The 14,746-nt window shown below is 39.1% G+C and overlaps 2 protein-coding genes across 3 annotated transcripts; one reads left to right on the forward strand and one right to left on the reverse strand.

The window, feature by feature from the left end:
- The first annotated feature begins 2,720 nt into the window (after positions 1–2,720).
- On the forward strand, positions 2,721–6,210 carry gamt (guanidinoacetate N-methyltransferase). Of its 2 annotated transcripts, none has more exons than XM_030783894.1 (6): positions 2,721–3,124; positions 4,877–5,026; positions 5,118–5,177; positions 5,297–5,364; positions 5,614–5,724; positions 5,830–6,210. In XM_030783894.1, exons 1-6 carry the CDS (start codon positions 2,950–2,952, stop codon positions 5,968–5,970), a joined length of 705 nt encoding a protein of 234 aa, XP_030639754.1. In that variant the 5' UTR covers positions 2,721–2,949; the 3' UTR covers positions 5,971–6,210. The 2 variants fall into 2 exon arrangements, with proteins under 2 accessions (XP_030639754.1, XP_030639753.1); XM_030783893.1 differs by having other exon boundaries at positions 2,723–3,124; positions 4,877–5,022; positions 5,114–5,177; positions 5,830–6,209.
- A 688-nt stretch (positions 6,211–6,898) lies between these two features.
- On the reverse strand, positions 6,899–9,930 carry ndufs7 (NADH:ubiquinone oxidoreductase core subunit S7). Its single transcript, XM_030784238.1, has 8 exons — positions 9,895–9,930; positions 9,284–9,320; positions 8,892–8,960; positions 8,656–8,764; positions 8,357–8,536; positions 8,081–8,127; positions 7,755–7,843; positions 6,899–7,177 (listed from the first exon to the last, which is right to left on the reverse strand). The coding sequence occupies exons 1-8, from the start codon at positions 9,908–9,910 to the stop codon at positions 7,080–7,082; spliced, it is 645 nt and encodes a 214-aa protein (XP_030640098.1). The 5' UTR covers positions 9,911–9,930; the 3' UTR covers positions 6,899–7,079.
- Positions 9,931–14,746: the final 4,816 nt, after the last annotated feature.

A 14,746-nucleotide genomic window follows, 5' to 3' on the forward strand; every position in this document is an offset into this window, starting at 1 on the left:
TAACCCTACAAACAACAGAACTGCGACAACGAAATGGGACAAATTCTTTTTGTTTCGATTATTTTAAAAATCTGCAGAACATTTAATATATATTCCTATATTTCCTTTCAAAACAGACTCAGGCGCAACCTGTCTGACGCCTTCAAAATTCAGTAGCCTAAATATCTCAAAATCCTCACTCGGTATTCATTCGACAGCACAGGCTTTTCACATACATTTAACTCAATAACTCGAAATCGTCTCCTTTATGGTGAAAGCATTTCATGATACGCAACATTTCTGCCGGAACTGACTTACGCTGTGAGTCTTTGATTAGTAAATTGTGACAGTAAAAAAAGCATTTACAATTCAAAGAGAAATGTACAAAAAGTACATTGATCTCAGGATCAAATTGAAAATATGACATTTTTTCCAGCTACATCAGGAGTGTCCAAACTTTTCCCAAAGGGGGGCAGATTGGATCATATCAAAAATACCTTAGGGCCAGTTGCCTTTTACTAATGTATTTTTCAATAATTATTATTCAAAAGATGAAAAAGCACGAGCATACTGAACTTTTAAAAAGGTAGTTTTGTGCATTAAGTCCAACAGTTTTGAAAATGCGATAAATTTCGAGTGAAAATGCTCCATGTTTAAAACATTTGTAGTACAACAGGCTATTATTACCTTGTGTCATATTTTCAAGTGTCTTCAGTTTCAATTTCGCAAGTATATTCATCATTCAGTTGTTATGCAGCGGGTGATCCTCAATAACAGCTTACGTTTTTTAGCGTTTTCAAAGACAAATAAAGAATAAAAAAAAATCCTTTGCGCGTAGCCTATTCCTTGAGTCAAAGTTCAAACAAACCTCCAACTCACCTCAAAAGAAAAGCAGCACACTAAAACTAATGGGAGGAGTGAGTCCTAACGGCACACATACATCTTTGAGACATCTGTTGGATGCTTTGCAAATCAATCGGGAAGGCGCCTAAGTGGTGCAGTTTGTTTATTGGCGCATAGTCGACGAGACATCTGCTCAGGAGACATCTTGCCCTTCTCTGGATAATGTAATTCAATAGCGTGTATTTCAAAACTTTGGTTAAAATGTACACAGTATAATTTAGGTTACAGCGTCCCCATATTAATATATTAATTCAAAAATGGTGTTTTGACCTCGCAGCAATGTAAAGAGTACTAACGGATTTATATATATATATATATGTATATGTGTGTGTGTGTGTGTGTGTGTGTGTGTGTGCGCGCGCGTGTATATATATATACACATATAATGCATTGTAGGAGACAAGCTTATTAAAATCTGCTCAAATGTTGCATTTGGACCATGGTCCGGACTTGTCTGATCTATATGAGCACTACAAGGTTACAGTTACAAAAATTAAGCCTACTTCAACATGCTTCTTTGTAATCTGAGTGACTAGAATGTACTTCTGGGCTGCATAAGAAGACATTAGGCACTTGTAATTCGCTTTTTCAAACATTAATTCGTCATCCACACGTATTCAAAAACATTCATTAAAATATATTTCAATTTGAGCTCTTAAGTCTTCAAGAGTAACGGATAAAATCACCCCCCAGAGCACACAATGTAGGCCTACTAATGTCAGAAGTGAGAGTGTTAGTAGTTTTAATGAAGTAAAATGTTTCAAGCTGCAAGCAACACCTGTTTAGACTGAATTTCACTCGGAATTCTGCTTTGTTACGGAATTTGAAATGGGTCGACCGTTTGACTGCATTTACACAAGCAAGATGTTACAAAGCAACATCTTTGGTACAACCATCTGAAATCAGAAAACAACTCTTGTTCATGGTTATAAGCACTTTGTCATCAACATGTTAGCAAACTCACTGATTTGCTCTCTCATGTTCTGTTCTGTCAGTGTAATCTATTGCAACATTTCACTGTTTCTGAGATTCTATAAGATAAATACATACGTTTTTAAAATAGCTAACAAAGTTTGTAGGATCTACACTGAAATTTCTTTCTTTATTAGATTAATATTGTTCTTCTACTTTTGCACTTAGCTGTACAATGTGGGGAAAAGTGGTGAGGGTTACATAAAAATTCAAATAGAATGCCTTTGTGAGAAATATCTTTTATCTTTTTCTGTGTTACATATTTTTCTGTATAATGTCTCCTTCTTGGGTTGCACAGATTTGAACCTGAAACAAATTATTTTGCAGTTATAAATATGTTACTGTTAAGAGTGTCTACTTTTAAGACACTTTTTGATTGGCTTTGTGTGAGGATAAGATCACTTTGTCGAGACAGATTCCAGAAGGAACAAAAGACTTGCTCAACAATGTTCACACAGTACATAGTAACATATGCAATATTGCACTTTGACATTTCTGGACAGCAGTATCCATTTTCCCTGCTGGGATTGTGTCCTTTTGAGACCCAGTCTTTGTACTATCCAATCCGTGCAATATTTGACTTTGGATTTAGAATGAAGAAAGAAACAAACATTTACCACGAAAATTGCATTTAATATGACCAATATATGATCTTATCCTGGTCTTCAGAGGTCAGCTGCCCCGTGGCATTGCATAATTTCCATTATCAGCCAAAAGAGATAAGAAAGCTCGTATTCAGACCCCCCCAATCTAATCACCAAGGTTCACCTTAATTAATCAGTACCCAATGATGCAAAGCAGTGATCAAGTTAACGTAAGTGTTATAGCTGCCGAGGGTTACGTGCCTGAGAACCCACCCGTGTGTGCAACTGTCATAGCTATGAAAGACTGTGACCTCCCCCGTCTCCTCGGATTGCTCCTTATCAACCAGTTGAGGTACACCCGCTCAGTTCCCTGCACTGCTTCTTGCATAATCAGCAATTCCTTCAATATATAACTCTTGGACAGCGTACGTCGAGCTCTCTTCAGACGAGCGTTTGGAAACGCAGGCAACAGCTTTCGCGCTTCTTGAGACCTGTTTTCAGCATTGCAGCAATGACCACCGTTGATCCCATTTTCTCAAAGGGAGAAGACTGCAAGCCGTCGTGGACCGACGCAAGCGCTGACTACAATGCGGCCGATACACATCTCGAAATCATGGGAAAGCCTGTAATGGAGCGTTGGGAGACTCCATACATGCACTCTCTGGCTACAGTTGCAGCTTCTAAAGGTAAAGACTGCCGATTCAACTGCGGATCTATTTCTATGAAACAACCGGGCGATTTAGATGGAGTAACCCAAATCATAGCTACTACTGCAGTATTTGAAAGTTAACAGCGCGCAGCTAATATAACAGAAGCTAAATTCAGGCGACGTAACATATTTGGACTAAGCTAACTAAATTCTGGGACGTAGTGCACAACTGAAATGCATTTAGCACGCTTCAGTTGTTCAGTGAATTGTATTTAGAGCTAAAGCCAAGTTGGCAGATACGCCTACACGTGTTCGTGAGTACGAGACAGGTGCAAATCTAACCATAAATTATAGTTGGGTCAAGGGAAAGCCTCGCCCTCATTACCATATTCTTCAACACAAGTTCATGACAGACGTTCTCCTCGGGTGACACTGGAGCGCAAGAATTTATAAGTTGAATAAAAACGCTCAAAGTAGATTTATGCATCGTCTGTCGATGGATAAATGCATTAGACCTTCTAAATGCCCCAGTCACGCACAGTTACGTTTATGTTTATTAACAAGCAGACCTACACCTACTTTGAAACTGCAGGACAGACATAAAACCAAATCGCCCAGCAGTAAAAAATCTATATAAACAGCTGAACTTTCACTGCCAAGTCAAAGTTGATTGTTGTTGTTGTCTAGTCTTGGGCATGCTTGTTTTAACTGGTGTCTATCAGAACAAGCCAATGGTTTTTGAAAACACAAACTTAGCTCACCACTTAATTTGGATTTTCAGATTTTGAAAAAATAAATAAATAAATAAAAGTTGGGGTTTTTTTTGTTTTTTTTAACTATCTCAATTTGGATATTTCACCAGTGGTGTCACACGTGAAGGAAACCATCTATTTCAAGGTGCGATTCCAGCCTTTTAGAGTTGAAAACAAATCATTTATTATGCCTCTCTCACACAACAGTTTCTCTCTCAACATATGCGTAGGTTCCTTCCTCGTTTACAAACTGCATTTGAAAAATTCCATTCATTGCACTGAGGTGTGGCACGTTATGCCCCCTGGGTACTGTGTTACACATGCCTATTTTTACACATCTTTTAAATACTACTCTGCAGTCAAATAAGGTTCACACTCACATATCACATATCTGATATCTACCTACAAACACACAGAATGTGTGAACTTTAAAAACATCAATGCAACTCATTACTCTGAAACATCTTGCTGGAGAATTCTGAATTCTTACACACATTAACTGCCCCCCCACCCCACCCCCAGCTATACCAGCCATGCACAGTTAACGGATAACACAAAAATAATATATAATAACAAACTCTACCAACAGGACAAACAAAACCAAATTATTCAGCAACCATTCAACATTCAGTTAAACTTATCATTGACCAGTTAAGGCTGGTTGTTTTATTATTCTCAGCCCTCTGGTTCAAACTGGTTTGTTTCAGTACAAGAGAAAGATACTGAAACTATAACCTGACCAGTTCGGTGATCTTAATCTGGACAGAGTGGTGTCATGCATGAAGGAACCATTATATTTCAAAGCACAAACTGAAATGTTTTCAGTTGAGAGATTCAATTTACAAGAATAAGAATTCTGAGATCTGAGATTTGTTTTTTAGACAGTCTGATGCCTCGGATTCTTTGTGTGTATTCTAACTGTGATCTTAAAAAGTGTCTTTTTGCAAACACCAGTGCCTTGGACTATGTGGAATAATTGTTACATAAGGACAGCCCTAATAGCGTGAGCTACATACCGTCTCTGTCTCACCCAATAGGCGGACGTGTCCTTGAGATTGGCTTTGGAATGGCCATTGCAGCAACTAAGGTGGAGTCTTATCCCATCGAAGAGCACTGGATTATTGAGTGCAACGATGGGGTATTCGAGAGACTGCAAGAGTGGGCAAAATTACAGCCACATAAAGTGAGTTAATCATTCAGCACACACCAGTCTTACTAACACGGCCCTGTTTGTGAGTACATTTCTAACGAACTGGTTCTTTTACTCCTCACAGGTAGTTCCCCTGAAAGGCTTGTGGGAAGATGTTGTTCCCACCCTGCCAGACAACCACTTTGACGGTAAGACGGTTTGATCAGACAGAAAACCTGCACACTATGCTGCAATTATGTATTGGTTATGTTTTGTAGTAATAAGACAGTATACGATCATTTCTAATAAGCTTTTTTTTTTATCGTAGGTATTCTTTATGACACGTATCCACTGTCAGAAGACACATGGCACACACACCAGTTTAACTTTATTAAGGTGAGTTTCACGAAAGGGAAACTTTTCGGCCTCCGACTTCTACAGGTCATACGATAACTCCGCTGCTCCGCTTTTATCTTTCCTGAACATGCATATCAGAGATCTCCAGCAAACTCTACAGATAGAAAAAGATTCATAACATCAAGCAGTGGCTTGCACACAAATATCAAAAGTCTTTTATAATATTAAGTTCAGTTCCCACAAACCCACGTTCATCCTAATTTACATCAATATAATATTTGTGTGAAGGGCCATGCCAACAGGCTGCTCAAAGCGGGTGGAGTCCTGACCTACTGTAACCTTACCTCCTGGGGGGAGCTGCTCAAGACGAAATACAACGACATTGACAAAATGTTCCAGGTGAGATTTTTGGTTTTTGGGGGTTTTTTTTTTTGCTGACATTTAATATAATTTATAGTGTCCCTTAACACCCTTATATCTGACATTATTTTTTCATCTTTCCAGGAGACACAAGTGCCTCATCTGGTTGATGCAGGTTTTAAAAAGGAGAAAATCAGCACTACGTTGATGGACATTTCTCCTCCAACTGAGTGCAAATACTACTCTTTCAACAAAATGATAACACCAACCATCATTAAGGGATAAGCTACCAAAACACAAACTGCTCTATCAGTGAGCATTTTGCCATATTCTTTTATATCACCCAGTGCCTTGACTTGCAGTGCCGTTATCTGATTCATAGAGACCTTGAAATTGCACTAACATGTTCAACAGATGAGGATTTTTTTTTTTTTATAAATAGCTGTAATGAATGTCAATCAAATACTATGGCGAAATCCACGTTTAATAAACACATTATAGTTAAAAAAAAAAATCCTTGGAGTATTTCTTCAACAGTGTTTCTCAGTCTGCAGATTAACGGGGTTACAACTTCTAATAAACAATGTGCATCACTGGACCATTTGCTATGTACTGAGCAAATATTTTAACAACAGGAGGGTATTCCAGAAAGTGTGTTTAGTGAAAACTCAGTTTACTCAGAGGAAGTAGTAAACCTCCTAATATAAGAGCCCTATGACTTCATTCTCCTAGCAAAACAAAGCCATAGGGCTGTTCTGTTAGTAGGTTTACTACTTGCTCTGAGTAAACTGAGTTTTCACTGAACCCGCTTTCTGTAACACCTCCCTGGTCTACAATGACTCAAATGTGGCCAAGTAGGAATGCTGTAATTACAGTTACCAGAGCTCCCTCTGCAGGAGTCCTGGGGAAAAACTCACCAGACAGGAGAGCAGAGGACGTATTTTAGTTCCTCTGTTTTTATGAGGTGTAACCAATATATGCTGCTTATCTACTGGAATTTCAAAATGTGGCTCAATAGAGTTTAGCCATAAAATCAACCTGCTCATCACAAAGTGAATCCAATTAGAACAGAGTTTTTCTGGCCATACAAAAAGTCTGGATTTTACCTGTTCTGATGTGACAATCAATGTGTGATTGGTGCATCCACATATAGTATACAATACTACAAAACCAATAACCGTTGATCTTTTTAATGACAAGCCACACTCAGAAGTCATGGGGAAGTAGCTGATAGTCATTTATTATTACTACAAAGAAGAGGAGCGCAGAGCTCAGTCCAGAGCGACTCCAGAAAAGACCGTCTGTCCTCCCACGTAAAAACAAACGACCATCATTAAATACACATTTACAACAGTCCAGACGCACAACTCAAAAACCCGCATCGCCACGCCAGCTCACTTGCGATACCAGATTCTCAACTTCTTCTCACGCTTGATCTTTTTCTGTAGCTGCAGGGTTCCGTACAGCAAAGCCTCTGCAGTGGGCGGACAGCCTAGGGAAAAAGGAGAGAGAGAGAGAGAGAGAGAGAGAGAGAAAAAAAAAAAGTTATCTTAAGTAACCGGATAAAATGCGCTCAGGCCTTGATCAAAGTTTTGCTGGGCTATCCACACCTACTGAATGCTGCTCTAAAAATACAGAAAACAGAAAAATACAGAACTATTTTTTTTTGCATAGATTACATTTGAGACCTCAGAAAAAAAGTACAATTTCACTGATGCTCTTAACCAGAGTAACTCACGCAGCGTCAATCTCAGAGGTCACAGAACTTTGGAATGACCCCAGGGTTAAGTGCCTTGTTCAGGCAAAAATTAGCGGTGAGCTGTCATGTGTGATGTTGAAATGAACAACCCCCTAATGACAGGTCCACTACCCTTAGAGCAACACAAACTATAGTGTGTACACACAACGTTGAGAAAACAACCCTCTCTCATCATCAGAATGCAGCCCGATATTGTTATATTAGAAGAGCCATTCACATAATAATTCAGTTCGTACGAGAACTAGCTTGTCCAAAAGTATGCGGGATCAGCTCTTTAGCTTGTCATGTAACACAGATGAAGAGCCCGTACCTGGGACATATATGTCCACTGGAACAATCCGGTCACAGCCCCTGACCACAGCGTATGAGTAGTGGTAGTAGCCTCCGCCGTTGGCGCAGCTGCGAGAAACACGTGATTTCATCAGCTCAAAATGGGACGCAGCACAGAATGTTACCAAGTTCTATGTCAGATTAGGGCGATGTGGGAATTAAGTCCTATTAGGTGTCTATGGTAGCCCGTTGGCAGCTTATGCAAAGAGGCTGTGTGTTTGTGCACTTATGCCATTGCATAATCACCAAGCAACTCTCACCGACGGATTACTTAATGGTTTGGGAGGCTGGAGGCTTAGAATTTACCTTCCCATGGAAATGACATATCTGGGCTCAGGCATCTGATCATACACCTAATGAAAGAGAAACATATAATAATAATAATAATAATAATAATATATAACAACACAAGTCCTCAAGGGGTGATTCTTGCATTAAAATGCAGGAGGTTCTGACAGACAACAACGCAACATTTAAAACCATTGTTATACCTTTGGAATAATAAACAACATTAATTAATAAAGACTTGCAAAAAAAAAAAAATAATAATAATAACAAAAGCTTCAAAATGAACCCCCATACCTTGCGCAGAGCAGGAGCCATCTTATTGGTCAGGGTTCCGGCCACGATCATGACATCAGCCTGTCGGGGGCTGGCTCTGAACACAACGCCGAAGCGGTCCATGTCATATCGCGGCGCCGCCATGTGCATCATCTCCACGGCACAACACGCGAGTCCAAACGTCATGGGCCATAGAGAACTCTACACAAACAATATCAGCAACACAATATGAGTGAATATGATCATATTCAATAATGATAATAAAAAAACAAACAAAAAAAAAAACAAAAAACGTCCAAGGCCAAAGATCAAATGCTCACTCTGCGTGCCCAATTCACCAGGTCATCGAGTTTAGTGATAACGTATTCTCCCTTGCTGCTGGGTGCTGTGGCGGCCAAAGCGGTGCTTTTCTCCCGAACTGGAACAATGCTGCAAACAGATTAGATTGGTGTTAAAGGTCTACTGAGGGAACAGTTCTCAACCTTTGACTGCCTTGTCAAAATTCCGAATGTAGAATAAGCAAGCATGACAAACATCCCTTGAGCCTAATTCTTACCTTTTAGCATCGTCAGTGTTTGTGTTATTGAGGACTGCCTTCTTTTGGGCAGCAAACGATGAGATGGGTCTATGTGGAAAGGGTTAGATACAGGTAACATATCAGACTTACTATCAATAAAGAGAAACCTATGTCACGTCTTCTAAACGTTTAGGTGAGGTTTTAAGTGCATTTTTGGAAAATAGAGTAAACAGCCTGACTTATGCAAACAACATTTACACGTTGTATGTACAACTCAAAAGCTATCGCTTGTGTAACGTGTGATTATCTTACACCTGGCAGACTCTCATCTTATCTTCAGCTGTCTTTAACATTGGGGTCAGAGAGTTAAACTGGACACGGACCAATAAATAAAGATTGTTTAAATAATCAGGAGGAAAAGATCTCCTTACCTCAGTGAAAATGACCCAAGCGTGGGAAGGCGATGAGCTGAAAACAGAGATTTTAGATAGTGAAAGAGCCGCTTGCAACGTTGATACGTGACACAAAATGTTATTGTGGAAAGAAATATATGGTCATACAGAAAATTTAGATTATGTTCAAATCAGATATGTCGCAAAGCTGTTACACTGTAAACCGACTTTGCAGTCTCGCATCGATGTACGCTCTGATGTAAAGAGAACGCACTCGATTTAAAATACTAGCGCAACATTCAGCTATTACCCGTTTACAATACTGAAATTACCCTGCAATTCACTATTCTAAACGCAAAATCGCTATTATTGTAATTTGAGAATACTGTCTTGCAGGATACAACTTTAGTATGTTCGACTAAAATTTCGTCTCTGTTTTTAGCCAAGAGGCTAACAAGCCCGCTTGTTAGGTAAGGTAACAAGGTCAGTGAATCCTATCATTTGTTATACGAAAAATGAACCCAGACGAAAACTCCATTCTTTATAAAATACTATGATATGATGTTAGCTGACGATATTGCATGTGTAGTAACAAGTATAGCGCGGTTTTGAAGTTTAAAAGCGTGTCTGATGATTGCATTGACACTCACCCACCAACGCCGCCATCTTAGATTATGAGAGCTTCCGTTGTAGGAGTGTTCTTAGTCAAGTTTTGGGTTTACGAATCTGTCTTACAGTAGGACCGAGGAACGGCAAAGGGAATTACTTATGCAAGCAGCTGCAATGTGAAAATTGATATCGTTGCAAACTAGACAAAGTTTAAATTTTACAAACAGTCCATTATTTAAAAAGTGACTTTTATGAGGGGGTTACGTGCAAGTTTGAGAAAATGACTGTACTAAATATTTGTAGATACCGACTGAAGTTATGGGTAATGACTGAGGTAGGCTACTTCTCAGTTAAGCTTTGTGCACCATGCTAGCTAGCATTTTTAGAAGTACCTAAACCCTACGGCCCATGTGAGCATGAACAGCATGCCCTTCTAAACAGCAAAGGTCACTGCTGATTGCTTGACGAAGGGAGGCAGTGTAATCTGAAAGAATCAAATAATACAGTCCATTGAAACCTGTCCTTATGATTTCAAAAGTGACTGCCAGAAAATGGCTGTGTAGCGAATCCTTCACTGCAATGAGTCAGATCACACTGTACTGCCAGACAGCTGGCTGTCAAAGCCTAGTCTCTGGTTATTCCTCAGTACAAAACCCAAGGGCAGTGACAGATGCTATAAAATTTATAGTATAAATATACATAATCAGACTGACATAATACAGCTATGTCTTTGGGAGAGGAATCAAAGCTGAGGTAGATAGGTCTTTTTTTTGTTGATGGATGCAGATGTTGACATAGCCTGTGAAAGTGTGTATGTATGCACGCGCGTGTGTGTGTGTGTGTGTGTGTGTGTGTGTGTGAGAGAGATTTGCTGAGGATTTGCAGGGTTAGGTACAGGGACCCAACAAAAGTACATTTAAATTAACAAATGTGTGAGCATGCACATTTTGAATGACCAAAGACCAATGAATGGATAAAGCATTTTGTTAAGATTAGCCAAATCTATCATCAGCCCGCGGGAAGCAGCATTTCTGTCATGGTGGTTTGAGAGCTTGTGGAAATCAAGTCTATCTCAGCAGGTCAAGTTAATTGGGAGGAAAAGCAGAGCAACTGTGAGAGGAGCTGTGGTCATTAGAGGAAACTACCGTTTTAGTGCAACCACTAGATGGCGCCAAAGATACTTATACCAACCTTTGCGGTGTCATTCGCTTCCTATATAGCTAAACATATGAGATAGATCGAAAGACATAGGTAGCTGAAAACCTCTGAGTGGTTAAATGGTTAAACAAATCAAGTGCCAATATAAATTAATGTATATATGCTACATGATACAAATGTTGTATTATGTGACCGATTTTTAAGTTTTATTACATTTTGTTTCCTGAAATCCACCCTGAATCCACCCCTCTGCTGGGATCAGGATTTTTTGGATCAAAGGTATCCCTATCCTACTAAAAAGTTTTGGACAACACACACTGAAGCTTTGATCCCGATCGAAACCAAGTTGGATTACGTGATCTAACCCCATTTCAGAATTCTTTTTTTCCTCTGAACATCCCATTTTCAAGATTTGATCCAACCTGATAGCTGAAATCTGATCAGATTACTTCTGAACAACTGGGCACAGAACACTGTCAGAACAAAATGCAGTAAAACTTTAAAATCAGTCAAATAATACAACATTTGTAGTATATATACGTTTATTTATATTTTGCACTTGATTTGTTTAACTGTTACAGTGATAAAGTAGATGAAACGGACATTAACCTACTAAGCCTTTCAGTGAAGTAAAATTTAAAAAAAAAAAAGGATTTTGTCCCAATAAATAATCCCCCAAGCAGCTGTCAATATCAATCAAAAATAATATATTTAATTTTAGCTGTCATTTACCACTGTGTATTAATTACAATGACACAATCATCAGAGATAAACCAGTTAAAAGTAGTTTCTTATGACTGCTAAATTAGTTTCTAACTATTTCTGTCTCTTCAGATAAAAACACTTAAAGTGACCCCACGCTGGCTATTCTGCCTCTTGTTCTCAACATAGCTAGTAGCCTACATTGTTATATGTGGTCCCATTTAGAGCACTGGTAATCCAGATTTGGTAATCTTGAAAGGTTTGTATCTGGATCAGGGTGATCCAAGCCAATGCCGCTTTGAAAAACCAGCACAAAAGTAAGATGGATTACTTGATCCTGGATAGCAAAACATGGGATTTCTAAATCCGGATCATTCTGACCCAGATGAAACTATTTGAACAACTGGGCCCCGGGTCCTATGGCATACAGGAGCTCAGTTATTTACTTATGGGCTCCACTCAGTGTCTTTTTGTCAAACCTCGGAGAAAGGCTGTGATACTCAGGGTTTCTCTGGAGTTCAGACTTCTCAAAACTGAGAGACTTGAATTTGAGCAATAATCAGACAGAGGACAAGTGGGAAACGACTCCCTGCACAGCTGTAAACTGGAGAAAGTGTAGTGAGCTGATATACTCAAACAGATTAAACCCTCCTTCCCTATTCAGTGCATGAGGATGGGATGAAACCTGGGCCAGAGAAATATTTTGATTGATTTATTTGATTTTTGCCAAGTAACTGTATTTGTTTTATCTAACATTTTATCTAGAAGAGGATATTAAACAGCGAAAAAGAAGCAATTGATAGACATTAGTTTGAATAACAATAGGTTTAAGTTAAATGAACTGATGTAACACTCATGCTTGAATGTGATAATATGTAGGGATCCATTAACAGTGGTGATGATTGATTATTATTACAGTGATTAACCATGACAAAGATATTTAAGTAAATTTAGACATTTAAATAAAAATGTCTACGGGCCTTTTTTAATGCCAGATGGTTCAGACATCAATGACATGTCTGCTATATGTCCTCCTGTCAGGGGAGTAGTGTATTTAGACTCTGTCCTTCAACAACATCTTAAATGACACACTGACCTTCGTTCACGGACTCCATATCTTATTTACCGAGGTTTTAGGGTTCACCCTCCCCCTTCAGCACAGGGGCGAAAAGATTTCAAGTTTCACATTTCAGCCGAAGTAAAGACACAACCATTAAAAACACCGTATATCTTAATATACGCTTGTTCTGTGAGTAGAGGTAAATAACTGAGAGAAAATCAATGACAAGTTCAGCCGCCAGGTGGCAGCACATTTCTTTACACAACGTACCGCTGTGGTGCTATAGCGACGCCAGGCAGCAATAATTGGGTGGACCCGCATGATTTGGAGGTGACCCAAAAAATTACGTCTTGCTGATGCAAATTTAGTGAGCTTGGGATGCGAACATTTAGTTTAACGAGCCAACAGACAGCCATTTATGCAGCTGGATTATTTTGGCTCTTCGTGGGACGTATCTTATTTATATTTTACAGCGCATCTGCATCTGCGTTGTCGCTATTAGTCATAACAATTAGAGTGCACCGCTCATCGGTTAGGTACGGCCAGGACCTGATATATTAACAGATAGGGATGTATTCCACAAATCAGAGGATGGCCCTAATTACTGTAAGAGCGGCAAAAGTTTCTATGGTGCGTCTAGTTGTCGCAAAGGATACATACATGACACTACGCATTTAAGTTTTCAAAAAAGATTGTAGTATTGTTTGATCATCTCCTCTGGTGAGCAAAAGTGAATATCTACATCAGCTGAATAACTCTCTATGGAAAACTAGACCCTACCCGCCCCCAACTCTTCCCAAAATTGCTGCTAAGTAGCCAGACCAATAATGATGTACATCAAACAAACTGTAACGCACCCACAATTTCAATATTGTAATGAGCAATCAGAATGATCGACACTTAAATAATGAAAAAACTCATAATTCATAAGAGGGTCTTTCTCTTTTAATGTTCAAAATATGGTACAATCAATGGCTATGATTTAAAAGAAACGGCAAAAAAAAAAAAAGTGTCTGGACTGCTCTTTCCGAGCGATACAGAGTGATGGTGAGATGCGTGTGGCAAGGCCTCGATTTACGATTCATTTACAAAAATCATATAAAGAAAGAAAGAATGGCTTCGGAGGTCATCATCTTTGCAGAATCTTGTCTAATTTAACCTATTAAGTAAAAAAAAACAAGAAAAAAAAAATGTCCTTATATTCTCAGCTTTGTGAAATATTTCTATCTATTGATGTCGTGCTATCATAGGTATATTCGGGAAAGTTCAGATCATCACTACAGACAAAGATCCAGAGTCGGATCCATATCCAAATCACCGGCAGCAGTAATAAATATTGATATTCTATATGGGCACAAACAGGTCTTTCACATTATTAAAAATGATTTATTTCAAGCATATGATATTTTTGTAGTGAACAGTAAAGTACTGTAAAACATAACTACTGGGAAATCTTCCGTTTATTTGGATTAAAATTGTACAATTCACAAGGGGAACTTGCAGGGGCTTTAAAATATGGTGGCTTGGCCTCCGTGTGACAAGCATTGCTGTAATGCACGGTGTCGTCAGCACCACAGCGCTTTCCTATTGGACAGTTCTTCAAATTTGTCGGACACACTACGCTACTGATTGGGTTTTCATTTCTGACACCCACACGGTACTCTGTAAAATCCAGCCTCACTGAGGCACTAAAGGATATTATCCAATGAGAGAGAGAGAGAAAGAGAGACATGATTTGCTCATCGATGTGGATTTGACATTATCAATATGGCAACAAGTTTCAACAATTTCTGTGATACAAGAAAATTCTGCCTCATTGCTGATTCGTCTCCTAGTCGTCTGTGGGTAAGCTCACGTGAAACCATAATGAAAATTTAAAACAAGAGTTGGAGAGAAGAAATATACTGCCCCCCCCCCCCCTCTCCAAATGGTGATTGTAGAAGGGCACTGGGATGGTTCTTCACATTGTCATG

This window comes from Chanos chanos, chromosome 9 (genome assembly GCF_902362185.1).
Source record: "Chanos chanos chromosome 9, fChaCha1.1, whole genome shotgun sequence".
NCBI classification, from domain to species: Eukaryota; Metazoa; Chordata; class Actinopteri; order Gonorynchiformes; family Chanidae; genus Chanos; species Chanos chanos.